The 27,957-nt window shown below is 40.5% G+C and overlaps 1 protein-coding gene across 1 annotated transcript in view; it reads right to left on the reverse strand.

Annotated features, from left to right (window-relative positions):
- pip5k1ca (phosphatidylinositol-4-phosphate 5-kinase, type I, gamma a) overlaps nucleotides 1-27,957 on the reverse strand; it is a 109,691-nt gene that overhangs the window by 55,880 nt on the left and 25,854 nt on the right. Inside the window, exons 2-10 of the mRNA XM_078555744.1 lie at nucleotides 19,894-19,925; nucleotides 19,701-19,793; nucleotides 17,193-17,323; nucleotides 13,325-13,442; nucleotides 6,223-6,375; nucleotides 4,901-5,200; nucleotides 3,955-4,160; nucleotides 1,954-2,037; nucleotides 872-920 (exon numbers count right to left, since the gene is read on the reverse strand). Of these exons, the coding sequence (XP_078411870.1) occupies nucleotides 872-920; nucleotides 1,954-2,037; nucleotides 3,955-4,160; nucleotides 4,901-5,200; nucleotides 6,223-6,375; nucleotides 13,325-13,442; nucleotides 17,193-17,323; nucleotides 19,701-19,793; nucleotides 19,894-19,925 (1,166 nt within the window). The remainder of the gene's footprint in view (nucleotides 1-871; nucleotides 921-1,953; nucleotides 2,038-3,954; nucleotides 4,161-4,900; nucleotides 5,201-6,222; nucleotides 6,376-13,324; nucleotides 13,443-17,192; nucleotides 17,324-19,700; nucleotides 19,794-19,893; nucleotides 19,926-27,957) is intronic.

Genomic DNA, 27,957 nt, shown 5'->3' on the forward strand with positions numbered 1-27,957 from the left:
ACATTCACTCCCTCCACCACCGACACACAGTAACAACAGTGTGTACCATCTACAAGATGCACTGCAGGGATTAACCAAGGCTCCTTAGACAGCACCTTCCAAACCCACTACCACCTAGGACAAGGGCAGCAGATAGCTGGGAGCACCCACGCTTCGAAGTCCTCCTCAAAGTCACTCACCATCCTGACATGGAAATATATCACCGTTCCTTCACTGTCACTGAGTCAAAATCCTGGAACTCCCTTCCTAACAGCACTGTGGGTGTACCCACTTGGATTGCAGTGTTTCAAGAAAGCAGCTCACCACCACCTTCTCAAGGGCAACTAGGGATGGGCAATAGACGCTGGCCCAGCCAGTGAAGCCCACATCCCATGAATGAATTAAAAAAAATATGCATAGATAGTGCTGCACCATCATCAAAACAGGTGGGCTCTGTATCACCGAGGACACTAGTACAACCTTGACATTACAGCAATGTCACCAGAGTCAAGGCTGGCTGCAATATGTGATATAACATCTGGACAATCATAACAGCTGGACCCCACAAACCACACAGGCCATGCTGCACACCAATTAAGGATAAACGAACTCATCTGTCCCAATGCCTTTTCATTTTGCTATATCTTGTGTTAAAAGGCTTTCAGTAATTTACTTGTTTTATTCTCCTTACAAAATGGAAGATAAGCTAAAAGCGAAATCCTGGATGAAAAACCAGAGCCTCAATTGAAAGCTACAATAGTGGGAAACAGGATGTGTGCAATATTAAATCAGCATATAAGTAATATTAGGTTTATTTGTTTAAATATTAACATATATGATAAAATTGATAGAAAATATTTATCTGTTGTATCATTTTAAAATGAAAACTTACACCATCATGAACAAGTGCTTTCCAAGTGTGTTCCAGTTTCTTGATTAACCTGAAAGCAAACATCTATGTAATGAGATTACTGTCAGTTCCAATTAAACCTGATATCATCTAGTTAAGTCAAGACTGAAAGCATCCTTTCAACACAATAAACTTTAACACTCTCACAGGAATAAAAAGGTTGCGGTTTTAAGCACTCTAGAGACTTGAGCACATAATCTAGGCTAAAACTTCACTGCAGCACTGAGGAAATGTCACCTTTTGAGTGACACATTAAAACTGAGGCTTCTGTTGCCCTCCAAGGTGAATGTAGTAGATCACATATCACTGTTTGAAGAGTAGTGGACTGCTCTCTTGACCCTCAAGCGGTATTACTAAAGCAGAATTTCTGACCATTAATCTGATTTCTATTTATGAAATTTGCTGCTATGATTGCCTATATTCCAATACTTTCTCAGTGCATCGTGTGTGCTAGAAACCTTTGGGCTTTCTTCAGTGTTAAGTCTGACTTCCAGACATCAAGTGTACTAATGGAACAGGTTCAGGACTAAAAAGAATATTAACAGCAGAAATATTAAAAATTGTAATGAGCCCTCAGTGACTCACAATGCAAAATCAGTGAGGATCCAATTTACATAGACCAGAAAGGTCTCAGATTCCATCACTGGAGCTGGCAAAACTCAGTCAAGTTAGCAGCTGGGCTCCTACAATTGGTCTTAGCACATCTGGGTTAAGCAAACAAAAATCTTGCAAGTTTCCAGCTCCTGATTGCTACCCAACAGCTCCTGCTTGAAGTGTACCAGTATCATCATACGGACAGAATTAAGCTTAGCTGCCATGTCATCTCTAAGCCAAACAGCCTGCATGACATTCAATCACCGCACTCACATGAATGGCCAGTTGGTGAGGTACCAGGGGCCACCCATAGAACTGTACACAAAAATCAGTCAAGATCTAAGGGAGAAAATCAAATTTGAAAAATAGCATTTTGCATTATAATTCTTTCCCATACATCGATGTTAAAATGAAATACCTCCAAAGCACTTGGTTTTATTTAGTGAATATAAGTAGAAATGAAAGCCTACCTGTAAGACTGTAAAATGTCAATGATACCAATATACAAGAGAAGTCTCTCTCCTTTACCATTAACGGCTGGTATACCCCCCATCCTAACAAAAAGAGGAGAAAATGTAAATGCTATTTCATAACCTAATAACATGACATTCTACAGTAATGAAAAACAAATTTCTCACAGGAACAAGGAGCATTTCTTCCAAGAATTTTTTTAATGATGTTTCAACACTTGAACCTAACTTTCAATCACTTTCTACAATGAGAAATTTCTTGAACATGAAAGTGGTGATCACCTCATTCAGGACTTAGCTGAGACAGGCTACCAAACACTATTGTGTTCCTCCTGCTCTTCTCCCGACACAGTGTCACTAAATTAAACATATTAAGTTATAATTCCCAGCAGCATCATCATGGTTCAAACCTTGAATGTTCAGACATCATGATATCAGTGCCTCACACTGGTACAAACTGCAATGGATTGTGAACACCATCAATTTTTTTAAGCTGTTGTGAAAATCGAGTTCATGGTTTACCTGTTTTAGAATATAACTTCTAGTTTTAGGAATTAGGTTTTAATTGTAAGAAATTGAGGCATCTGACTGCGAAACTGATAAGCAACCTTGAAGCAAATGCAATTCAAACAAGCTTGGAGTCATTACACTTAAAAGTTTGGGGCCATATTGACTTAAGAGGTTAACAGCTAGAAAGGTAGGATCATAAAAAGCAGGGAGTTTACTCTTAGCTTCGTAATGGTGCCAGTAAGTTTCGAAAGCATTGTCCTGTCTTTGTATATAAGTTATTTATTTATATGATTTCCCAGAATGAAGAATAACTACCTTTTAATTCCAAAGTTTATTTGCATTTCTACCTGGGAACAGGCCTTGTGTGTCACATTTCCATAGAGACAGTGATTCAGGGTGCAGCCTTGGTTACAAGGTTCTTTTGTTTAATTTGTCTGTGTATATTTGCCGGCAAAAGAAAGCAGCTCAGTTTGGGAACAGATAAGAGGTAGTTCAGTTTGGGTTTCATGAAGAAAATGTAGCCGGAACATTAGCTCTAGCTTTCAGCTGCTGGAAGAAATCTACAGTGATCCTCATGGAGCCTTGTGGCAGAAAGCAGTCAGCAGAGTTAGTTTGGAAAGCAGTGGGAAAGCAGTTGTATATCAGTCGGCAACTTGAACAAGGAGCTGCAGCAGCCACAGTCATGAGGTTAGTAAAGAAAAAGGTAGAAAGTTGTGTAGCAAAAAATCTAATGGAACGTCCCTCCCATAGAATCTTCAGAGAAGTAGTTGGAATACGATGGTGAATTAAAGTAAATTCCAAACGGCTGTGACATACCTTTTGGGATGGTCCCAGGAAAAGTGAATGAACCTTCCAGGTTGCTTAAGATAAGGGAACTCTTTGAGGGTGGTGGGGGGGCCAGAACTGAGTTTACAGCATAAGTCTTCAGAAGCAATAGTGTTAAGTTAATAGTGTTTGCGTGCTTTAATTTCTCTTCATATATACACAAAGATTGTTTTTGTTTAAAAACATGAAATTTTGCAGCGTAGTTCTGTCAATTAATTGCTGGGTGTTCGGATTTCTTCTTTAAGCGTTAACTGTCCCTAACGCGATCAAGATCATAACAGTATGCAGGGGCCTTTGTTTGATTGCAACAGGTAATTTTGGATGAAGGTCATGCCGGAGTTATAAGGGACCTTTTTCAAAATGAGTTTAGGCAGGATGTGGGACCAAACTATCTAACAACTTAATTGGCAGGCTCAGGGACTGCAAGAATAGCTGGGAAGACAAAGAGAAATTCTCACTGGTGCAGTTGGTGCAGGGCGAGGGTCTTCTTAAAAGGTTCAGAATGAAGTACCTAAATTAAACAACATAGCTTTAAGTTTAATTCATGCTGTATTTACTCAGAGCAGTTGATAAAAACACTACATGATCAATGTCAAACACACCATGCACCGCCATTTGAAAACAAAAATTAAAATGAAGATTTTTAAATAAAAACATGCCACGTACGTATCATCTGTGTCAATGGACTCGCCCCGTGAAGTTCCACCTTGAATAGATTCCATGGCTGTGGAATAGAGCGCTTTCTGTGCAATGGGTCGCTTCTCATCAGAAGTGCTTAGTGACCCCTCAGACTGTCTCTCACGTTCTGCTTGGTCCAAATTATGAACTCCTAACAACAAGCTGTAATCCATGATTTTAAAGCTCTCCAGCACCTGTTGAAATCGCAGGAGAGAAGTGACAGAAAAATTAGTCTTCAATAAAGCAGGAATGAAGGAAATCAAATAATTCAAGAGGAGAACTTGTCTGACAGCACAATATTCAACAACTAGAGTTAAAATGTTCCAATAGATTAAACTGAACAAAATTTTAAAAATATTATAAAAACATATTGAACCTAAAATAACAGACATGCTGTAAAATTGCAATATTCCATCTAATCTCAGGTTAATTACATTAAATTGGAAGCATGCACAATATTACCCATTGGTTGATGTCTGGGCTAGCAGTGGCTGTATCGCACCCACACCATATCGCCTGGAGAAACACATTGGCCAGACAAACTGTTCACAGGACAATCACAAAAAGCTTGAAAATGTGTTGGAAAAATAATTCTTCCAATTTCGTTTTTTAACATCCCCCACCCTGAAAGAATCACTGAAACGCATTCCAGATAGTAACACACAATCAGATCATAATTTCAGTAGTGGTGCCAGCTCTTCTCAGGAATTATCTTCTCTAATCTCACTTTCTTGCTTTTTTTGCCTCCCGTACCTGTTAATATTCTTGTTCTTCATCCTTCCTGAGTATTACTTGCAAGTACAAAATCAATAATTGTCCAAATCAATTCCTTGAGCCTTCACCAGAACATTATTGTTGAGTCATATTACTACTGGTATTATCATTGGTAATCATTTTTCCCCATCTAGCTGTATAACCCTGACTCTAGTCTTACCAGACAATCTCTCTGTAGGGTTTTAACCAGAGCACTGTTAGTATCTGTGTCCAGTAACAACCCTTCTGAGAAGTCCTGCATGAAGTCCAGGTCTTTGAATGTTGGCCTGCATTTCTCACGTTCTTTCCTTGAAGCTCTTCGTTTGTAGGTTGAACCTTTTAAATCATACTTCAAGTGCATCTTCACCACTCGTGGCAACACATTATTCATCACTGCCACTCGGATGTTTTTACCACCAGACTGGACGCAATACAGTCCATAAAACTTTGGCAAGAGAGTCCTTGGGTTTTGATTCAGGTTCTGGAGCAAAATAGAGAAACTATTTTCAATGCATCAGTGTAATGAATGAACCACTATTATCCTTCAAATGACAACAACAGTATAATGCTCTACACATGCCAAGACACTGGGCTAAATTTTCATTATGGGGTCCCAATTCCACATCACATTGGTGTCTGATGTCCAACGTTTTTAATGAGCAGGCTAATTAGTGGCCAGGGTGCACGCTCGCCTTCTAATTAAGGATGGTGGGTGGGCTCCCGAGGCTGGAAGGCCAACAGGAGATCCTCCAGCACTGAAAGATTGGCAGCCCATCGGAAATGGGTATCGCAGATGCATACAGGTGAGAGATAGGGTGCCTCAAGATGAAGGTGAAATGGTAGATGGAGCACTGCACCCCTGGTCTGCAGCATCCATTTGTCAGGCAGGATTTGGCCTCAGCTGGGGGCCTGACTGCAAAATTCCAGTGGCCATCTGCATAATAGCCTTAATAGGCCCATTAAAGGCATAAGTGGCTACCTGCCGCTTACAAGCAGGTTGCAGCAACCACCGCCAGCCACCAACACCACCACACCCCCTGCCCCCCACCCCAAGCTAGTCTCATCAAAAATTGTCCTAAGGCAGGAACATGCCAGCAAACCAACAAGCCAGCCAGCAGCACCAAATTACAGGCCCGCCAACCTCTGCTCCTGCTTCTGGAGCATTTCCAAAATCATTCCCACTGAGTCAATTGGATGTCATTTCATTTTTATATTTAACATTAGTTATGTTTACATCTACGGGTGACCCTAAATGGAAAAGTCTGCGGACATCAGAGATTGTAATTCCTCCCCACAGTTAGGCAGCCAGTGGCACTCAATGTATCAGCTCCCACGTACAAATAGGATAAAACTTACTCATCACTCAGCCCTCATGTGAACATGGGTGAGCTACTTGGGTGAAGTGCCAGAGAGCAGATGGAATCTGTGGAGTTATATTCGGGCAACAGTCAATGCCTTCAAGAGAGGGGAAAGGGGGAGGTGGTATGGAGAAAATTCACTCACCATATAATAACCTGGAAGCAACTTCTGCAGAAATTCTGCTTCTTTGTTTACAACGGTCTTTATAATAAACTCATCATCGCTAGTCACATAAAAGAGAGAACCACTGGCACCAGGATTGGAGAGTTCAATCAAGGGTTCATTGCACAATGAATACTGTGAGGGAACACATCAAAAAGCAAACTCTTATCTAGGGCCCAGCTTTACATGTCAATTTTTATCAATACATTTACCACAAAGTCTCCCACCCAAATTATTTTTATTAATGGCCTGAAAAGCACTTTTTCAAGGCATTCCCTCGTTTAATGTTGACCAAAGAAAACACTTGTTCAGAAAAGTTTGTTTTGTAAAAAGCTCAAATGTCCATCTCCAGAGAATCCCACCAAGTATGGTTTCCTACTGCCTGATGTCCATCTATTGTATGTGTTATCAGTGCTCTCCATGTTGCCTCGATGGAAACTATAGCTAGTCATTAAACAAGCAGTTCCAGACAAGATATGAGGTCTTCAGCTTTGTTTGCCTTCAAAATAAAGCTCTAAATTTGCTTGTTGATTAAATGACTTAATATACTTAATGCAAAATGAGATTGTACCAAGGGCCTAACCAAGTTTAAGGACAAGTACTTTCCCTCCCTTTATGCAAATATGTCAGGTTGATTCAGGTCACTATCTTGGACTTTCAGCATATGGACAAACTCTAAAATAGCTGGCATGATAAAAATCAATTTATACTGTGTCAGAAAAAGCTGATTACAACCAAAAATTACTTACAGACATTTTAAACTTTTTAAGGGAGACATGTGTGTCTTTAAAGAAATACAAGCAAAGGCACTGAGCAAATGTAAAAATAATGTAAAGTGACCATTTTCTGGAAAAATCCTACATGGATTATACTGACAGACCTGTCTTGATAGAACACGAAATGTCGCACCTGAAAAGGTGTCATGGCTTTCTTCAAGCAGAGACACTTAAAAGGGAGATAGGAAAGATGCAAAATACTGAACTTTAATCTCCTGTTTTTGCAGAGACAAAAGACTGATTACCACGTCTCAGCAGGCATCTAAAATCCATCTCTTGTTGATTCATATCTTAGAATGTGTAAAATGGTTGGAGATCAAAGAAAACAGACTCTGGGTGCAAGACTTTTTTTTCCCCCTTACAAGAATACACAGGGAAAAATGGGTTAAAAAGCTAGCTGTAAAGTAGTGCAGTGTGTGCTAGTATGCTATGAGAGTGACAGCACAAGAACACCAACTAGTCACCATTGCAGTTGCATGCAAAGTCTCTCTCTCTGTTGCTGGAGGCAAGGCTCAGCAAAGCCACAATCAAAAAGGAAATAGGGCAGCTTCTTCAGCCAACCTGCAGAACCAAGTGTCTCCAAACTAACTGCTAAACTGCCAAGTCAGCTTTATCGGAATCACCCAACTTAATAGTCACAACATTTCGGCATCTACGCCTCATGGACAAGCCAAAGGCTGATTCGTATATCTTTTAAAATTTTTATTTGAATTCTTAACTTCTCACTTCTGATCAGTGTGTATGTGTTTTGTGTTTTTATTATTTTTCTCTGATTTTTAGTACCTAATAAACTTACTCTTTCTTTGACTCAAGAAAGCCTGGTTAAATTGGCTCCTTCTAAAAAAAATACATTTGGACTGGGAAAAGGTATCCACGGGGAAATGGGTTGCGACCAACCAAGGGGGCGAGTTGAATAAAGAAGGCTAGCCAGCTCATTCCTCCTCATCCGGGAGCATAACAAAATTGGGGTGCCACTCGGGAAATTAACAAATTGGGGGGACCTCGCCCGGAGACTGGTCATAACAAATGTCAATCTTGAATCTATCAACTGTGTTGCTGAAGAATTAATCACAAATGGCGGGTTTGATCTTCTATTAGCACCTATCCAAATTTGAGACATACCATTTGAGTGAGCGATCTGAAAATTTCTAAACTGCCATTCAGACATCCAATGTCTGTTTCATTTTTAAAAAATGTCTTTTACCATTTTGCTTGTATCTCATGAATAAATTATTAATATTTCAATGGACTTTCATTAGCAGCAAACATCAGTAGAATCCATGACTTAATCCACACTCTTCCCAATCATATTTCGAGGTTGAACAAGATTCTGGAAAATATGGTAACTCTAGTTTGATCAGTTTCATAGCACAGTGGAGCTTTTCTCTGCATTTAAATTGCTGGCTTTGATGTTAGCCTCAATTCCTGAAGGTCCTTGCATCACAAGTACTAAAATAGCTTTACACATTAATTTTACTTTTTCCCCAATTCCCTCTCACTTTCAGGTGTGCAGCCGCATTTGTGACACACCATCATGAATAAATACCAAAGGTTAATTATCACCTGAGACGCAGACTGATCAACACATTCCTTATCAGGTTAGTTCTCGTCCCCCTTGCTTGGAGTTAATGAAACTGAAGCAGCTTCCAAAGGAATAAGTTTGACTGTCCAGCCTTTTTGCTTTTGTTCAAAAAGCAGATCAGAGCGCATTACGAGCCATGAAAGCTATTAAGAAATCATTTTAACAGCTTGGGTAGTAGAAAATATAATAGTGCCAGAGATGGTAGGTCTGCATTATCTCCCGAGGTAAAAAGCAAAGCTTGGTTCCATCAATGCTGCAAGCAGCTTTCATTAGTGGATGGTGCTTTCAAACCTTAAGTGGCATCTGGAGCAGTTGATTGGGTGTTTGCAAGCACTTTTCTTTTTGGGAAATTATCAAGGTAGGTGGTTACATGGTCACAATTGCAAGTAAACCACGCCTTTTTGATAAGCAAAAGACAAAACAGATTAAGCTAACATAATGCTTCATGGGAGTGAAAATTGTCTCATGGAGGGCAGGTCCACATTTTGAGTATGATTTATATGCAGGGCAGCCCATAGGGTTATCATATGGTAGGCATCAGAATTGTGGCTAAAAAAAATTCTTATGCATTATAAATTAAAAATTTATTGGTAACATATATTATCACTGAGATCTTCTTCGGTTGACATTTCAGGGATGGGAGGATTCATAATACACTAGTTGTATATGACATAAGAGGGTAGATTAACCAAGGGCATTTCCTAGCATTTTAAGTTGAATTCATTGCCAAGGAAATCAGAAAATATTAACAAAAAAAAGTTACTCTGAACAGAAAACACACCAATGCACGCTTCATAATTATTTTAGAATGAAAAACCAGCTCAGTACTATACTAGTACCGAGTCATACAGGAGAGGATAGGACAATCCCACTCTTAAAACTTGTCTGTACTGAGTTACCTGTTCTAAACTAAAAGCTGCTTTCAAGTGCACCTCTACTGGGTGGGAGTGGGAGAGGAAATCTACCAGGGCTCCCATTCCCAGTGCTTACATCAGTGGTGACTCTTAGTGAAAGGTATGTCTGTGAACATGTCAGTTCAGATTAGGATCTGGGTCAGCTGCAATGACCTCCCAAGTGGAACACTGTCCAACACGCAGTCTTGGCTAACAGGTAAGAATGGTCACAAGCAAGGTGCTAGAGGGACACTATAGTGGCATAACATGGCACAGCGCAATTCCCACATAACTTAATTATTTACTTCTCTCATCTCAATATACTGGTGCGATCACTATCTTTAAATCAACCTAAGTTAACAATGACCATGGAAAATATTTCCATTTATAGATTTCCACAAGCAGACACAAGTCAACCAAATGATCAGTTTAAAGTTAATGCTATAAATATAATGGCACAATTGAACACAAAGGCCACAACTAGTAATTAATACTCAATATCAGTTTATCTTATTATCAAATAATCCTCCCAATGAAAGTACAGGATATTTCAAGCACAATGAAATACTCCAGTCAAGATTCTCAGAGCAACTGGCAGTGATTACAAGGTACATGGTACAACTTATTATCCCACTATCTCTCCATGGAGCTACTGACTTATGTTGGGATAGGGTTCCACAGAACCCATAAGCCCACCAACTACCAACCCTGGTAGTCATCTTTATCTGACCTTAGGTGAGAAATCCACAGGCGAAACAACAATAGGGTATCATAGCCAAGCATAACTGTACCCTATATCTTTAACCAACATCCATTCACCGATATTTTCCATAGGGTGATGGACAGTGATAAGCAAATGTGACTGATTTGCTTCTCCCCTTACTAGCCCATGCTCATGCAACTTAACTGTAAAAACACATTAAAGATAGGCTTAGCTGTGTCGATTGTTAAGAGTTTTGGCATTTGATTAGCCAGTTTTCCTAGGTGCACAGAAGTTAGAAAAGTAATAAGTCTGAAGACATTAGAAGATAATTAGAGAAGCACATTAGTCAGAAGTTAAATGAATGTTAAGATGGAGAAAGACAGAAGTGATGTCCTTCAAATTTGTGTTTGTTTTAACTTATAAGATTGTTGCAGTAATAAGGCTACAGCTAACAGTTAAGTTCTCTTTAACCACAGTCAAGTTATTTAAGCATCATGATTTGAAAACTTTCTAAAAAGAAACACAAATTCACAGGATTTATTAGCTGGAAATTATAGATTAGTTTACTGGTTTTGCTCCATCTGTCTAGGGACAGCACAGGATGGTTTCTAATTTGTATGTGGAAATCCATAAATGGAAATATTTTCCATGGCCATTGTTAGCTGAGGTTGATTTAAAGATAGTGATCGCACCAGTATAGAGATGAGAGAAGTAAATAATGGGCAGCATTTTCCCACCGGCGAGCGGGGGGGCTCACCAACACGTAAAATGACGCGCGGTGACGTCGGGCATGCGTCCCAATGTCACCGCGCGTCATTTAGATATTCAGTTCAGCGGGTGTGTAGTCGAACTGTCAACGGCCACTTATGGCCTTTAAAAAAGTAATTAAGCCAATTAATGGAACTGCCTGTCCAACCTTAAGGTTGGCGGGCAGGCGAAGAGCCCAGACGGCCTTCAGAAAAAACATGAAACCTCATCCATGGGCAGGACGAGGTTTTATGAGGGATTTAAAATGAGTATAAAATATTTACCTAAAAGTAATTGATATGTCCCTGCTCATGTAAGTCACATGAGGGGACATGTTAGGAATTTTTTTTTCTCTCTTTAATAAAGTCTTCAAACTTGAGCAGAGCTCCCTGAGGCAGCACTTTGCCTCAGGGAGATCTGTGCGCTCCTTCGCGAAAGAGCGCACTCCCGGCTCAGGAAATCCACCACCCCCCCCCACCCCCCCCCAAACAGCGCTTCCAGGCCTTAATTGGCCCGCCCACGTAAAATGACGGTGCGCCCCCGACTCGAGGCGCCGTTCGGAAATCTGCCCACCCACTCCAACAGGGGGAAAATGCTGCCCAATGTGCAAGATGTATGGGAACGTAATTTTATGAAAGACACCAGTGAGCAGCTTTGATGTTAAGCATAACAGCAGGCACAAAAATTACCTGCCAGACTTGAACCATCAGCCATCAACACATTAAGTTGATCTGCAAAGGATTCATACATTTTAGACATGACCTTAATTGCTGCAAAGTTTTATTGGGGGGTCGGGGAGAGGGGTAGAACTCAACACCATTGGAAAGTATATATCCAATGTATGTATGTATGTAGAGTGGTTGGTAAGTTCATTTAACACATTGGTATCAATAGCAAACACTATAGGAAAAATCAGATTTAAAACCAACATACTATAAAGTTGTATGGTACTCATTTTTTCTCCTCAAATTTCACTCTTCATCTGCTACAGGCGTGCAATTAGACTCCTCATCCTAGGGGTATATCATTCAAACAGCTCTCTTCAGATACAGTCCACATTGGAAAGGGCAAAGTTTTCAATTCTACTATTGTGATCTTGTATGTCCAAGCGTTACAGACAGGGGAGAGATGGTAGGAGGTTACCCCTCTTGACTGATCAGGGCAGATGTTTTCTCGTAAGTTTAAAATAAAAGGATAAATATTTATTACTCAACATCCAAATGTATTCGCAACAGCACCCACTCACACAGACACATGAAAAGGGGATTACAAACGAGGTAACATGCACTTAGGAACTTAAGAGTCCGACATTTTACTGTCACCCTTGATTCTTTTGAGAAGCAGTCTTGAAATGTTGCAGACCTAGGATTTCCTTTTGGCTCAACGAAGAAATGGAGATTGGAAGTGTATGACGATGGATTTGCAGTGACTTATTGCTTGCAGCAACAGGTTTCTGGCTTCACTCCAGTCGAACCCCTGTAGCAAAAACCTGGTAATGTTCATCAAATCAGTAGGCAAAGGCTATGCCTAATTCTCTGCCTGCTGCTGGATTTTAGACAGAGTCATTCCCTTGCTGGCCTGGATCTGTTCCCAACTTGGTCGCTCTGCCGCTGCTCTCAAAACACCTCCTAATAAATGTTCTTTATCACAACCTGGTTTTTGTCATGGGATCATAGTGCCTGCTTTCGATTGTCCACAAAAATGGTCTCTGACGACTTCGGCAATGCAACACAATAATGTTGAATTGCGCCCATTTGCATCACATTGCGATAGGACGGGTTTCTTCTCATGCCCAATCTGTGAAATTCTACTCTGAAGCCAAGAAGCCTGCAAGGCCATCGTGAAATATCTTCTGCAAGTATTTGGGCAATAGTAACAGTAGCCATTAAGTAGGCCAACAAGTAGGTCAGCTTCCAGCTTGGTCTGGTTCCATGTATATTGTTAGAAAAGGCATACAAGGCTATGGGGCTAGTGCTGGAAAATGGGATTAGAATAGTTAGGTACTTGTTTGACCAGGCAGATTCGATGGGCTGAAGGGCCTTTTTCTGCGCTGTAGGCCCCTATGACTAAAAGAAAGAGGTCAGCTGACCTCTCAACCCCCTATTATTTCAAAGCAGTGTGTCCATTCTCCATTTTGTTTTCAAAAGTAAAGTGCACTTTTTCCATAAATCCATGTAATTACATGAGCGTGACAACATGAAGATGTATATAAAAAAATCACAAACCCATCCACTCTTTTTACCCTCACTGAATCCCACGAGAACATCACATGCAATTTGCGAAGAGAGAATGATCTTGTTTTCTCATCCCAAACGCAATCCAACTGAAAAGGAGCTATGGCACACAATGTATAATACCCAGCATTTAAAATAACCCAACTCACCAAATAGTCATCTGGTCGAATTCCAAAGAGCTCTCTAAAGTAACGAAATGCCACTGGAGCATAGGTCTTGAATCTGAAGTCAGGGAAGTGATGTGCTGGAGTCAAGTTACTACCTTCACTGTAAATTTAAAAAATAAAATTGAGTGCCAAGATATACCAAATTAAATTGTATGACACTTGCCATATATAGCTAAATGTAATGCTTGTTTGCAGCATAGTCCAACAAAGCACTGATGAAATGATCAACATGGCTCTCTGCATTTAAACCCACTGACAATTGTAGTACACAGAAAGCAGTGCACAATACCAATACTCTCAACAGTGCTCATCTTAGTTTATACACTACGAAAAAATTTACATACACATAGATGCATTAAAATATATGATTACAGCATAATGAATTCCCATTTCATTTCTCAATCAATGCAGCAATTTAATAACACTGCCTCTGGAGCTTCCAACATGTCAATCAGTGATTCAGACATCAGCGCAAGTAAAACTCAATATTATTATAAAGTAATAAAAACAGAAAATGCTGGTAAAATTCAGGTCTGGCAGCATCTATGGAGGGAGAAACAGAGGGCAGAATTTTGCCCTTGACGGGTGGGCGGGCCCCACTGGCTCAGTGGCGGGCGGGCAGACAATCGCCGCCGCCGAAACGGGCCCCGCCATCACTTTGAGTAGGCGGGCCAATTAAGGCCTGACGGGAAGTGCTATGCGCTTCCTGTGCGGGGCGGGGGGGGAAGGATTCCCCAACTGTCAGAGTGCACTCTTTCGCACATGTGCGTGAAAGGGCGCACATCTCCCTGAGACTAAGTGCTGTCTCAGGGAGGGCGCTGGAAAGTTTTATAAACTTCAAAGATAGAAAAATAAAAAATTATTAACATGTCCCCCTCATATGACAATGTCACACGAGATGGGACATGTTAATAAATATCACATAAACTTTATTAAAGTTTTTTAAGACAGACATGAAACCTCATCCCGCTGATGGATGAGGTTTCATATTTTTTCAGAAGCCCGCTGGGGCTCCTGGCCTGCCCTCCAGCCTTAAGGTTGGACGAGCAGGGCCTTTAACTGGCTTAATTATTCTGTCAATGGCCTCAATTGGCCATTGACAGGTCGACGGGCAGACAGCTGATTGCGCTGTCGGCCCGCCTTCCCTTGAATATTTAAATGGGGCGGGATGACGTGGGGTGTTCCCCCCGACGTCATCCCGCGTCAGCAAGCGGGCCCCGCCCCCAGCTCGCCGGCGGAAAGATTCTGCCCAGAGTTAACGCTTCAAGTCTGCATGACTCTTCGTCTCTGAAGAGGAGTTATATGGACTCAAAAGGTTAACTCTGCTTCTGTCTCCACAGATGCTGCCAGACCTGCTGATTTTTACAAGCATTTTCTGCTTTTATTTCAGATTTCCAGCACCTGAATATTTTGCTTTCAACTTATTATAAAGTAATTGAATTATTACAGCAACTTTCTTTAGGATCACCACCACAAAATCACTCGTGCTTAATCTCACCATGCTAGTTTTATTTAAAAAATGCAACAAAATCAGTAGTGAAAGTAAAAAATGCTTCTAAAACAAAAAACCCAAATAAATAACTGATCAGTTTGAGGAAAATGCTTGGAATATTTGTTACTTACTACTTTGACAATCAAAATTTGACAAACAAAGCAGTTGTGTTTACATCAGGGCTGTTGTCAGATTAATAGAAAATGGATTACAACTGAAAATGTTAATTTCAGGTTAATCACATTTAATTGATACAATTACTACATCCATTTCATTCAGGTTTATTTCATTACTGATGCTATGACCGAATTATATAGAATATCTCTAACTGAACTCAAATATGAAGAATATTTCTATGATACTGCAATTCAGCTTGATGGTAGATATAAGTAACCATCCTTTTCTTCAATCTCATCTTTACTTTCTCTCCACCACCCCTCCCTACCACCCTCCCGCAACCCCCAACCCCGGTGGCTTTTTGTTGAATATTGGTTTATTTCAACTATTAGCTTTTTTTAATTTGCTTTATAGCTCTACTTCTACTTTTTTTTTAGCTCACTTCCTTGTTATGGATGGCTCTCTGGCCTGTTCAGCAGCATTCAGCATCTGCGCTCCATCCAACCCAACCTGGCATCTTTCTGCCTTGCCACTTAACCTGGAATGGCACCTTCCCAGTCACCCAAAATCAAGTGGCAAGTGCTATTGTTACCAATGTGTCAAGCCTCTATTTTCCTGAGGGCAGGATTTTCCCCTCGGCGATATGGGGGCAGGGCCCACTCGCTGAGGGGAAAATGATGCAGGATGACATTGGGAGGAACGCACGACGTCATTCATCCCGGGCCATTTAAATTTTCAGGAAGGCGGGCAGATAGCGAAATCAGCTGTCCGCCCGCTGACCTGTCAATGGCCAATTAAGGCCATTGACAAGCTAGTTAAGATAATTAAAGACCTGCCCGTCCAAGCTTAAGGCTGGAGGGCAGGCCAGGAGCCCCAGCGGGCTCCAGATTATTCATGAAACTTCATCCACTGGCGGGATGAAGTTTCATGTCCGTTTTTTAAAAATGTAATAAATTTTGTCATTGACATTGTCACATGAGGAGGACTTGTTAATAATTGTAATATTTTTCTATTTTTAGACTTTACTTACCTTTCACGAATCTCCCTGAGACAGGATTTTGCCTCAGGGAGCAGTGCGCTCTAGCGCACTTTGACAACTGGGGATTCCCTCCCTCCTCCTCCTCCCCCACACAGGAAGCGCATAGTGCTTCCTGTCGGGCAGGCCGCTGGGTGGCCCTTAATTGGCCCGCCCACTCAAAATGGCGGCAGACTCAGTTTCGGTGGCGGGGGCCAGCTGTCTGCCCGCCGCCTAGCTGGTGGGGCCTGCACGCCATCCGAGGGCAAAATTCTGCCCTCATCATCTGTTCTTATAGGGGTCAAATGGCCGGGGAGCAATCAGGTAAACAAATAACTTTATATTTTTAATTTGAAGGCATAAAAGGAAGTCTAAGTGGTATTTTAAAGTATCAAACAGAGCTCCTTTTTTGAAACCCAGCATTATTTCCCTAACTTCTGTGATTGATGTATTAAAACATTAATCAGCAAAAAAATGAATTTATCATCACAGAAGGCAACTGTGACTAAGTGACATATCCAGTTTATATAGAATGTTATGTCCTCAAAGTCCAAAAGCACTTACAACCAATTAATTACTTTTGAAGTGCAGTCATTATATAGACAAATGTGGCAGCCAAATCAGTAACAGCAAACAGGAGGTGAGATGCAGGTACAATCAATCTTTAATCACAAGAAAGATGAACAATTCTTGCATCTGATGATGCCAGCCTGGCTCAGTAGGACCACAGTCACCTCTGAATCAGACAGTTGCGAGTTTGAGCCAGACTACAGACTGAGCACATCATTACAAGATCAAACTGACAATTCTGTTTGCTAACAAGGGAGAACAGTACTGTTGAAATTGCAGACTTTTGGTTCAGGCATTCAGCCAAGGTACTGCCGCCTATCAGTTGGCATTTAAAGATCCCTATGACACTATAAGAAGAACATGAATGTCTCTTTTTTTCCCTGGCCAGCATTGCTGTCCCAACCATTAAAAGCAGATTAAACTGATCATTCATTTCATTAGATGTTTGTTGAATCTTGTACTGCACAAACTGACTGCCACATTTTCCTCCATTGCAATGACTGGACTTCACCTCTGGTTAGATGTCAGTAGTCAAAGTGCTTAACAACTAAAATAGTTACAGAAACAATCTTACTTAAAAAGGAATGAGAAGAGTTGCATGCTTTAATCAGTCACATGTGCCCAAAAACTTTTACTTGCAGTAAAGACGGACTTGCCTGGGAAAGAATATGCTTTCAACTACGTAGAAGTCTTGCATCAGTACATCTCTCTCAGGTTTTGAACTGAGGTTTCCTACTGTGTATCCAATACCCAGCTGAATGGCTCCTTTAAGAGTGGATGAGGTTGTCTGCAACATACGTATGTGTCAGGTTAACCTTTAACTGTACGAGGCAACGCAGCAGGCTGTATACTTCAGTCCCAACAGCTTGTCTAGCTTTTGAGTAAAATCAACAAGGAATAAAAGGTTTATAAAAGACCAACAGTTGATTTTACTGCTGTGAGAACTTCAGCCAAAAGCAAAGATACTGCAGACAGTTTTATCAGAAACTGTTCATCAGCTAGCACAAATTTCTCAACTGAACACACATCTGTATTATCTTTAGTAGGAATGAAGTAAGTATTGACAAAAGAACATTTCCATAGATAAGACTTTTGTTTTATAAACAGGGTGTCCCATAATTATCTTGCTTTAGTCATTAACACTGCTATTTGAAGGCAAGGTTAAACTCAACCATTTGATGGCCTTGACCCCAGATGCACCTGCCCCTTTACTTCCCCTCTCCTCACCGTCCAAGGGCCCAAACACTCCTTTCAAGTGAAGCAGCATTTCACTTGCACTTCCCTCAATTTAGTCTACTGCATTCGCTGCTCCCAATGCAGTTTCCTCTACATTGAAGAGACCAAACGCAGACTGGGTGACCGCTTTGCAGAACACCTTCGGTCTGTCCGCAAACATGACCCAGACCTCCCTGTCGCTTGCCATTTCAACACTCCACCCTGCTCTCATGCCCACATGTCCGTCCTTGGCCTGCTGCATTCTTCCAGTGAAGCTCGACGCAAACTGGAGGAACAGCACCTCATCTTCAGACTAGGCACTTTACAGCCTTCCGGACTGAATATTGAGTTCAACAATTTTGGATCATGAACTCTCTCCTCCACCCCCACCCTCTTTCCGATCCCCCTTTTTTCCAATAATTTATATAGATTTTTCTTTTCCCACCTATTTCCATTATTTTTAAATGTATTTCCATCCATTGTTTTATCTCTACCTTTTAGACTATTTCGATCCCTTCCCCCCCCACCCCACCCCCACTAGGGCTATCTGTACCTTGCTCGTCCTGCTTTTACCCTTAATGTCACCTATTATCACATTCCTTAGATAATATCACCACCTTCAACACCTCTTTGTCCTTTTGTCTATGACATCTTTTGGTTATCTCCACCTATCACTGGCCCTCTATCCAGCTCTACCTGTCCCAACCCCCCCTTAAACCAGCTTATATTTCACCTCTTTTCTATTTTTCCTTAGCTCTGTTGAAGAGTCATACGGACTCGAAACGTTAACTGTGTTCCTCTTCGCAGATGCTGTCAGACCTGCTGAGTTTTTCCAGGTATTTTTGTTTTTGTCCCAGATGCTTAGTTGGATTATGTAATGAGACCAGCAGGCAGGAAACCATGCAACAAGCTGATAAAGGCGGGTATCCAAATTTATCTCTTAGCAACATGTCAAACATGTTTTTGGCATTTTGTACATCGTTTTAATGTTAAAAATGAAGGACATAAATCAAAGGAAGGTTGAATTCAATTTAATTACCGTACCTTATGACATTCAACCAAAACAACTGACATACATTGGTGTCAAAATTTATGGGGTTTATTTTAAACAATTACTCAGTGCACCACTTAAATTGCTAAACATTCAAGTATATGCACTATACACCTCAAAAGTCACAGGTTTGGGTCTCAACAGACAAAGACCCTTCAGGAAAAAAAAATTGCTACTTCATTGCAGAAAATTACATATCTTGCAACCGGATCATAGACTGCATCGAAACAACCGCAATATACAGTAACCGACGTGGACCAGCTTACTGAAACGATCTGAGTCTCTGACTGGCATGGCCACCGAAAGCCAAAGTTTTTAGTACAACCTCTACTCCACAATATCCTGAAAGCATTGCAAATAATTGCACTCAGTGAATCCTTGTAACCTTGTAACTACAGAATATGGCTCAATTAATGCAAAGGGAAAGTCCAGCACTTAACCACACTACCTTGGAAAGATTAAGTTGTTAAAATTACTCAAGCCAGTTTCTGTAATGTAAAAAGGCAGCCAGGAAAAAAATAAACACGCAGATCATTAAGCATTCAACAGGTAACACAGCTTAACATTTCAGGTTGGAACCCAAACTTCTCAGTTTTGGCAAAAGGACTTAATTTGAATATTAATCTCTCTCCTCTTTTCAGACATTGATGGACCTGGAACATTTCCTGAATTTTTAGTTTTTGTTTGCGATTTGATATTTAAAGTTTTTTTATCTTGGTAATTTAAACAATAGCTCAGATTTAGTAATAAGGTGTGCCCCTTTGAAAAGCTACATTGGGTAAGCAAGCAACTCTATTTGCCTGTGACACTACAATAATAATAATAATAATGAACAAGACAGACTAGAAAAGCCTGTTCAACTTTAATTAAATTTATATATAATGCAATGACCGAATACCTTTTTGTATGTAGTTTCCCCAGAAGCATCTACTCCCCTGTGTCCAATCTTTTTGCTTGCAGGTGTATCTATATTTCCAGATGAAGAAGGCATCTTGAAAAAAATGCAAAATATTAAAGGTGTTAGTTACATATGTGTACTGATCGTTACTAATTTTATCTGGGAAATTAGTATAGCAGTAAATGCTGCTTACCTCAGCCAAGAATGTTTTTCTACTGAAAGATTCTGTAAGTGAAGAAAAAGACAAAACATAAATTGCAGCATCAGACTTAAACGGAAATAAAGACTGTAACAATTAAGAATATAGAAACAGATGTTTTTTTTTTATTCAGTAAGGAGATATGGGCTTTGTGGGCTGGGCCAGCATTTATTGCTCATCCTTAATTGCCCTTGAGAAGGTGGCGGTGAGCTGCTTTCTTGAACCGCTGCAATCTATGTGGTGTAGGTACAGCCACAGTGCTGTTAGGAAGGAAGTTCAGGATTTTGACCCAGCAACAATGAAGGAACAGTGATATATTTCCAAGTCGGGAGGGTATGAGACTTGACGGGGAAGTTCCATGTGGTGGAGTTCCGATCTATCTGCTATTCTTGTCCTTCTAGATGGTAGTGGTCGTGGGTTTGGAAGGTGCGGTTTACAAAGCCTTGGTAAATTCCTGCAGTGCATCTTGTAGATGGTACACACTGCTGCTACTGTGCGTCGGTGGTGGAGGGAGTGAATGTTTGGTGGATGTGGTGCCAATCAAGCAGGCTGCTTTGTTCTGGATGCTGTCAAGCTTCTTGAGTGTTGTGGGAGCTGCACTCATCCAGGCAAGTGGAGAGTATTCCATCACACTCCTGACTTGTGCCTTGTAGATGGTGGACAGGATTTGGGGAGTCAGGTGAGTTACTCGTCACAGGATTCCTAGCCTCTGAACTGCTCTTGTAGCCACAGTATTTATATGGCTGGTCAAGTTCAGTTTCTGGTCAATGGCAACGCCCAGGATGTTGATAGTGGGGCATTAAATGACAGTAATACCACTGAATGTCAAGGGGCGATGATTAGATTCTCTATTGCTGGAGATGGTCATTGCCTGACACTTATGTGGCACGAATGTTACTTGCTACTTGTCAGCCCAAGCTTCGTATTGCCCAGGTCTTATTGCATTTGGGCATGGACTGTTTTAGTGTCTGAGGAGTCACGAATGGTGCTGAACATTGTGCAATCATCAGCGAACATCCCCGCTTCGGACCTTACAATGGAAGGTCAGTCATTGATGAAGCAGCTGAAGATGACTGGGCTGAGGACACTACCCTGAGGAACTCCTGCAGTGTTATCCTGGAGCTGAGATGACTGGCTTCCAACAATCACAACCATCTTCCTTTGTGCTTGGTACGACTCCAACCAGTGGAGAGTTTTCCCCGATTCCCACTGACTTCAGTTTTGCTAGGGCTCCTTGATCTCAAGGGTAGCCACTCTCACCTCATGAGTTCAGCTCTTTTGTCCATGTTTGAACCAAGGCTGTAATGAGATCAGGAGCTTGAGTGGCCCTGGCAGAATCCAAACTGGGTGTCAGTGAGCAGATTATTGCTATGCAAGTGCCGCCTGATAGCACTGTTGATGACCTCTTCCATGAGTAGGGCATTCAGCTCCTCAAACCTGTTGTGCATCAAGTTAAATCAAGATTGATATAATTTATATTAAAAGACTGTATCAGATATACACACAAGTATTTTCCTGCTCACCTGAAGACAGTGAACCATACTACAGTAAGTTCCACAGGCACTGGCAGCCCTCATGGATGCTCCATCCATGGGGCCATTTGTCATGTGCCAGAAGGTCTTTGTACCAAGACACACCATCACAGTTCAGCCTGACCTTGCCCTCACTTAAATGAATGCAATGTGCGAACATGACTGGATTAGAAGACGGAATCCTGGATGACTTTTGACTCCACTAATTCAGGGGCACTGAGCATAATTGCATTTCCCCCAGCTTTGGAGTTCAGATGAGCCAATTCAGGATAGAAGCTTTTTTGGATTCTATGTATCAGACAGGAAACATACTTTTTAAAGAACAGTCCCTGTTACTGCACTGTTGATCTTCACAGTGAATAACTCAGTGACTTTAGCCCAATATGCAATGACTTTGGCCTTTTAACGGAGTTCAATTGTCAAAGTGGAAGTTAGATTAAGCACAAAGAACTGCAGCAGTATTCGGGGTCAAATTCAAAAGGTAAATGTAGCATTTAACTTTTATTATGTCTTTTCAACCAGGAAATCTGGAAGCAAACCAGTTCCAATTTCTTGTGATGTTTAGCACTGAATATTCAGGATCAAACTTCAGTAAGCAAAAGAGCTCCTCTCAATGAATGTTTTGCAGACAGCAGAATGTAGACATAAACGTCTATAGATTCAATGGTCAAGATATTTGCATATTTTTCTACATCAGGAATCAGTTTTGTTAAATTATCAGGACAAAATGATTGCGTGTATGAATTAATAGTATCTTTGTAAATTTTCTCTTCTTTTTTCAAAGGCATTTATGACACTTGCTAAAATACAGTTCATGGTATCAGACATTCTCCAGTATCTTACCCAAGTGACCATCGGTCATGCTTATGTTATGTGATTCATGTTCATTATTCAAACCCAGACAGTGAATGCTGGTCGGGTATTCTATCTGGATTAGGGATAGGTGCGGCTAGAACAAGGAAGAAAAATAGAAAGAGCCAAACTGGTTCTCTCCTCTCCTGGAGTCTTCACATGGCTATTTTCCAGAAGGGTCACTAGATAAACAGCAGACACAGTGAGCCCAACTGGAACCGCCCCAGCTGGCAAGTAGGTTTCCGATAGCACACCAATGGGTGACCCTTTTGGCGCACTACCAGGCATAGCCTACATTGTGTGGTCATGCAAAATTTCCACTTAGCCCCAAATGTTAACTGAAAGAAAATCTAGATGAGTGCAAGAACCATTTGAAAAGGCCAGATAAATCAAGAAGTAGTGATTACATGTCACAAGGCTTGGGTTTTAAAAGGCTGAAGACAGCAGGAAAGGCAACAAAACAGACAGGTCAGTATTGAAAAAGGATGGGTGTGGGAAACAAGCCAAACAAGTTCCTTTCTTGTCGGAAGTCAACTGAAAGAAAAAGTAGCCGCAACAGAAAAAAACGACATTTTAACATTAAGCACACATATATTCTTACTAGGCATAAACCTAATACACACATTATATTCCTACTCGATGTATAAGTTCTAGATATACTCAAGATTTTAACCTACTTTTCACAGAGCTGCAGTCAAAAGCAATTGTTTCGGTCATATGGTCTGTTACAGTGATTTGTTCCTCCCCAAAAAAATGCAATCCAGATTCACAGGCCTTGCATGGATACACCTCTATCCACATTATAATTAATTTGTTAGCAATGGCAACACCCACGGCAAGCTACTGTTTTTACACTATAGTGTGTACAGAGTTACTGAAAATGTATGTCCTGCAAATTGCAAACATGCATTTCATTCAGTCTTCATTAACTCTATAAAGTTTGTGAGTGTCACCAACATTGCCTGTTCTGAATGTATAAACACCTGCTTCATAGCTTCTGTATTATCTTATTTTCCCTTTAATTGTTTTGCAAAACATATGAAGCTTACCCACTTTCCTTTAGTTTCAATCAAGCACCAAATTATAAATTTGAAAAGCTGCTGGTCACAAATTATTCATCTTTGTCCTGCAGGGTTTTTTCCGTTATGTGCTGATCTTTGAAATTACCATTTAAAGAGCCTATCCAGGCCAAACAGGCCATCTTCTGGGTCTTATTTAGCTAAATATGCATAAATATTCATCCTCACCTATGACAAGCGGTGGTAACAATTAACTGCCAAGGACCAGAATTCATTCTTCAACAAATAATGCTGTTGCTCAATCTCCAATACATAACTTAATTCAGGTTCTCCTTACTTTGGTGAAAAAAATCTATCAAAAAAAAAGCTCAATGGATTTATCCTCTAATAACTCAGCTATGCAGACCAAGCAGGTCTCAAATTCAGTCTCTGATCTTAACCAGGTTAGCAGCAGGGGCACTACAAGCATCCCTAACAACACCCCCCCTCCCCCACCCCCCAATATTGGGAAGACCATATTCAGCCAAGGCTAATCAGTGTCCAAAAACTCCTGTGTGAAGTGAACATATGCAGACATTCAATGAGAATGGATCACCTGTAATGACCCTGAAGAATGAATACTCTGCCAAAGCTAAATGTCAAAAGTTCATATGAATAATGACCATTTTGGCAAATTATTTAACAGCAACTGGCTGCCATGGAGTTGCACCTGAATGAGTTGACAACTTCAAGAAAAGAAAATTTGCAGAGGGAAAGGAGGGTGTCAAAATTAGACAAGAACTTAACTGGGAGACATGATGGAGCCTTTCTGCATCAATCTGAAGAACTGAATCATTAACAGATTTTATCCCCTGAATGTGCGTTAATTCAGCCTTTTGGAAATTACAAGCTGAATTTATGCATCATTTGATCCCCAAAATGCATTTACATTAGCCTGCTTTGATCAAGCTTAAAAAGTTACATTATATTAAATTCAAACGGGCATGTGAAGCAAAACACAACCTTAAGACAGCCACAGATTTGACGTCAACTGATTCAAGCTCCAAAATTTAATTAGCATTAACCATGACAGCAGGACAAGGAAATACAGCCTTAGCTTGCTACATCAGTAAGTTTCTGAAAGCTGCAGCCCAGATAGCTGTTAAATACTGCCCATCATTTTCATGCGCACAAAAACTGGAAGAATTGCTTCTCCTTTCTCCACATGAAATGTGAGCAGATTGCATGGCAGATTTGTTATGAATTGACCTGCACAGAAAATTACTACCCCACTTCTAAGCAGCTCTCAACTATAATAAACCTCTTCCTTATATCACGTAAAACCGGCTTATCTGTCACGAGGCAAGACACAAACAGCAGTGTTCTGACTGTAAGCACCTAACTAAATAGGAAGGCAACAGAGAACTACAAAGAAATCCAGATTTTCACTGGAAGTGTTACCTAAGTGTTTTCATTCTGCCAGTTCTTCTGTAAAGTACTGAAAGTTTTATACCAGGCAAATCACAATTAAACCAAGTGTCTAAGATCATGACGCTATTGCTCAGAACGTTAGGCAAATTTCAATAGTTTAGTTGTGCAAGGAAAATTTGCTGAAAAAGTCATTTTAATGTATCTATTATATATTAAACACTAAGTGAAATAACACATTCCAATTCAAAATACATTGGAAACTCCTACATTAGGCTTCATGTATGGAAAAACACATTTAAAGCAGTGTTAACAATTAAGCCTGCAGATTTTCCAATTTTAGACATCATAAAATGTTACCTGGCAAAGCAATATGTTGAGTAGTATCTTGAAAAATTATTCTGAAGATATAAAAACATTAGCCTGCATGCACTTTGGGTTCAGGCCAATGAACAACTTTGACATTGTGAAACAGCCTTTGGTTGTGCACTCTGCAATTCTACGTAACCTAAATTATTAAGGTTCCATTGTGAGGGCGAGCAGCTGTGGTTGGTATCAGTAAGTAAAACAAGGTAAGCTAATATCTTTGATAGTATTAAAAAAGTTATAGTCCCATTATGGTTCTCTGAGACTTGACTTCCTTATGCAGGCCAACTATTACCTTCAGTCTTCATTCAATGCAGAAGCACAACCCAATAAGCTGTCTTAGTTATAAACCCACCCGCCCGCCCCCAGTCCCCACTAATTCTCTTACTTATCCTTCTCTACTTCTCACCTTGTTGCCCCATGTTCTGCCCCTTCTCAGAAGCAACCCAATCCACTGCCCATCCACTTAGATGCCAGCCAGCTCTTACACACCATTCGGTAGCAATGCAACCTCCCAGATTTCCCAAACAACAAACCACAATGGATTTTGTCTGTCCACACATGTCAACATATAAAATAGGAGGAGGAGTAGACCATACGGCGCCTTAAGCCTCCTCCATCATTCAATACCATGGCTGATCATCGGCCTTAACTCCACTTTCCCACCCACGCCCCATATCCCTTAATCACAAGTGTGGAGTCTCACTCTTTCAAGATTTAATTGATGTTTCTCTAAACTTGAAATTTAGAATAAGCGTTTTTAAACTTTTCCCTAACTGCCATGCAAATATCATTGAGATTAACTGGGTGAGTTTAACTAACAGTGAACTCTGTTCATTGCCCTTATTACAGCTAACTACGGGTCACGACTTAATGCACTGCTCTGACAAAAAGCCCACACTGAAAATGTCAATTGCTGTGTTCTCTCCACAGATGCTACCTACTCTGCTTAGTGCTTCCACTATTTTTTGTTTTAAGTTTTCAGCATCTGGAGGTTTTTTTTGGCCTTTTTTTTTTAAAACCACTGATCCTTTTGATTGTAGTACAATAGACACTGGTAATGGGAATACCATTAATGGCAAGCAAAATGATACCTTTATTGAAATACATAATATATACTAATGTCCAAGAAGCACTTGCAGTCATCTATTCTTCACCGACAAACCTTAGAAGACTTTCTGCTCCAGACATTTCTGGGCACCCAACCATAGTCAATCCAACATTGGGATTTCAGAGAGTTGAAATGCTGTGCAGTCCAGCAAAAAAAAAACAGCAACTGATTGCTATTAGAGCAGACAGTTCACACAGCTTTGGGAGAGTGAAAGAGCTCTATTAAAACTATAGAATATATATTCATCTTATTCACTTGGCAACTGCTCAAAGGAACGTTAGTGGAATCAGCAAATTACTGTTGCGAGTAACAGGGGCAGACCTTTGTCCCATTACTTCTTATGAGTGTGTTGCTGCTCACATCCCAGGAACAAATATAAAAAAATTGCAGCTGGCCAATCCATACACAGCAAGGGCTCACATACATCAATAACAGAGTGCTGCATTGTCAGAGATGTTAAATTGATGCCCCTTCTGCCTGGCTTGGGTGGGTGTTAAAAATCCCACTGCACTATTCAAATAAAGAACTTGCATATATATATATATATATATATATATATATATATATATAGAGACATATCGCATTAGCATCCAAAGTGCTTCACAGCTAATGACATACATTTGAAGCGCAATCATTGTTATAATGTAAGATAAGCATAGCAACTAATTTTTTCCCCAAAACAGCGAGGTCCAACAAACAGTAAATGAGATGTATGACCGGCTAATTTGTTTTTTTAAGGAGGTGTTAGTTGAGCATTACATGTTGGTCAGGAAACCAGGAGGCCTCCCCAGCTCTTCACGAGGTGCCACAAGATGTTAAACCAAGGGTCAGCAACTTACCTGATAGTTGATATCACATCCTTGCTTGCATCCTCTCTTGTGACTTTCTGCTTTGTTTCAGATTCTCAGCATTTGCATTTCTCTGCAAGAATCATTACCTGGCAAGCAGGAAGAGTCACTGGTTGTTCTTTTTCAAACCAAGAGCATTATGGTCAAATGGTTAGCTGAAACTAGCTTCTTAGCACAGACCGAGATTTAAAATTGGAGCCTCTTGCTCTGTGGAGCCAAGCACTTCCTTTGCTAAATCATCAGGGACAGGAGGTTGAAGTTATCTTTTTCAGCCCGTCGAGTATCAAACATTCCTCTAATCCAGAATAACCATATGATTGCAGAACAGCCACATACAATTCTGCCAACTAATTCATTTCACAAGCTATTTCACATACATGCTCAGTGAATACTTGGCTTTATGCAGTTCCCAGCTGTGTGCTGCAATACGAAGAGCTAGAACTGGAAGTAAACCTGTCAAACGGGTTTTAAAATAATTAACCAACTGACTTCATCAGCAATAGTTTTGGTCCATATTTACAGAATAAACATTCTAAAAAGATTATATAAATCCTATTTCCAAAAATAATAGATAAGGAAGACAGTCTATGAGGCAATAACTGTAACCTTATCATTCTAAACAACCCACTGTGTTTGATCAATCAACAAAAAGGCATTTAGTAATCTGCTGCTGTTGCTATCCACATATTGTAGTAATGAATAAGTACTCTGCACACAAACCACAATTAGTCTAAGTGATACTTTCACAATGGGCAGTAAACATCACCGTGTAACAACTTGCAGTTATACAGTACCTGTTCCTTCAATGTAGAAAAACATCCAAAGGCAATTCAAATGTTTAATCAAAACAATGTGTGAAGCAAAGAAAACATTCACTGGGATGATCAAATGTTTGCCAAAACACGTGGCTTTTTTAAAGAAGG

This window comes from Cetorhinus maximus, chromosome 13, assembly GCF_964194155.1.
Source record: "Cetorhinus maximus chromosome 13, sCetMax3.hap1.1, whole genome shotgun sequence".
NCBI lineage: Eukaryota > Metazoa > Chordata > Chondrichthyes > Lamniformes > Cetorhinidae > Cetorhinus > Cetorhinus maximus.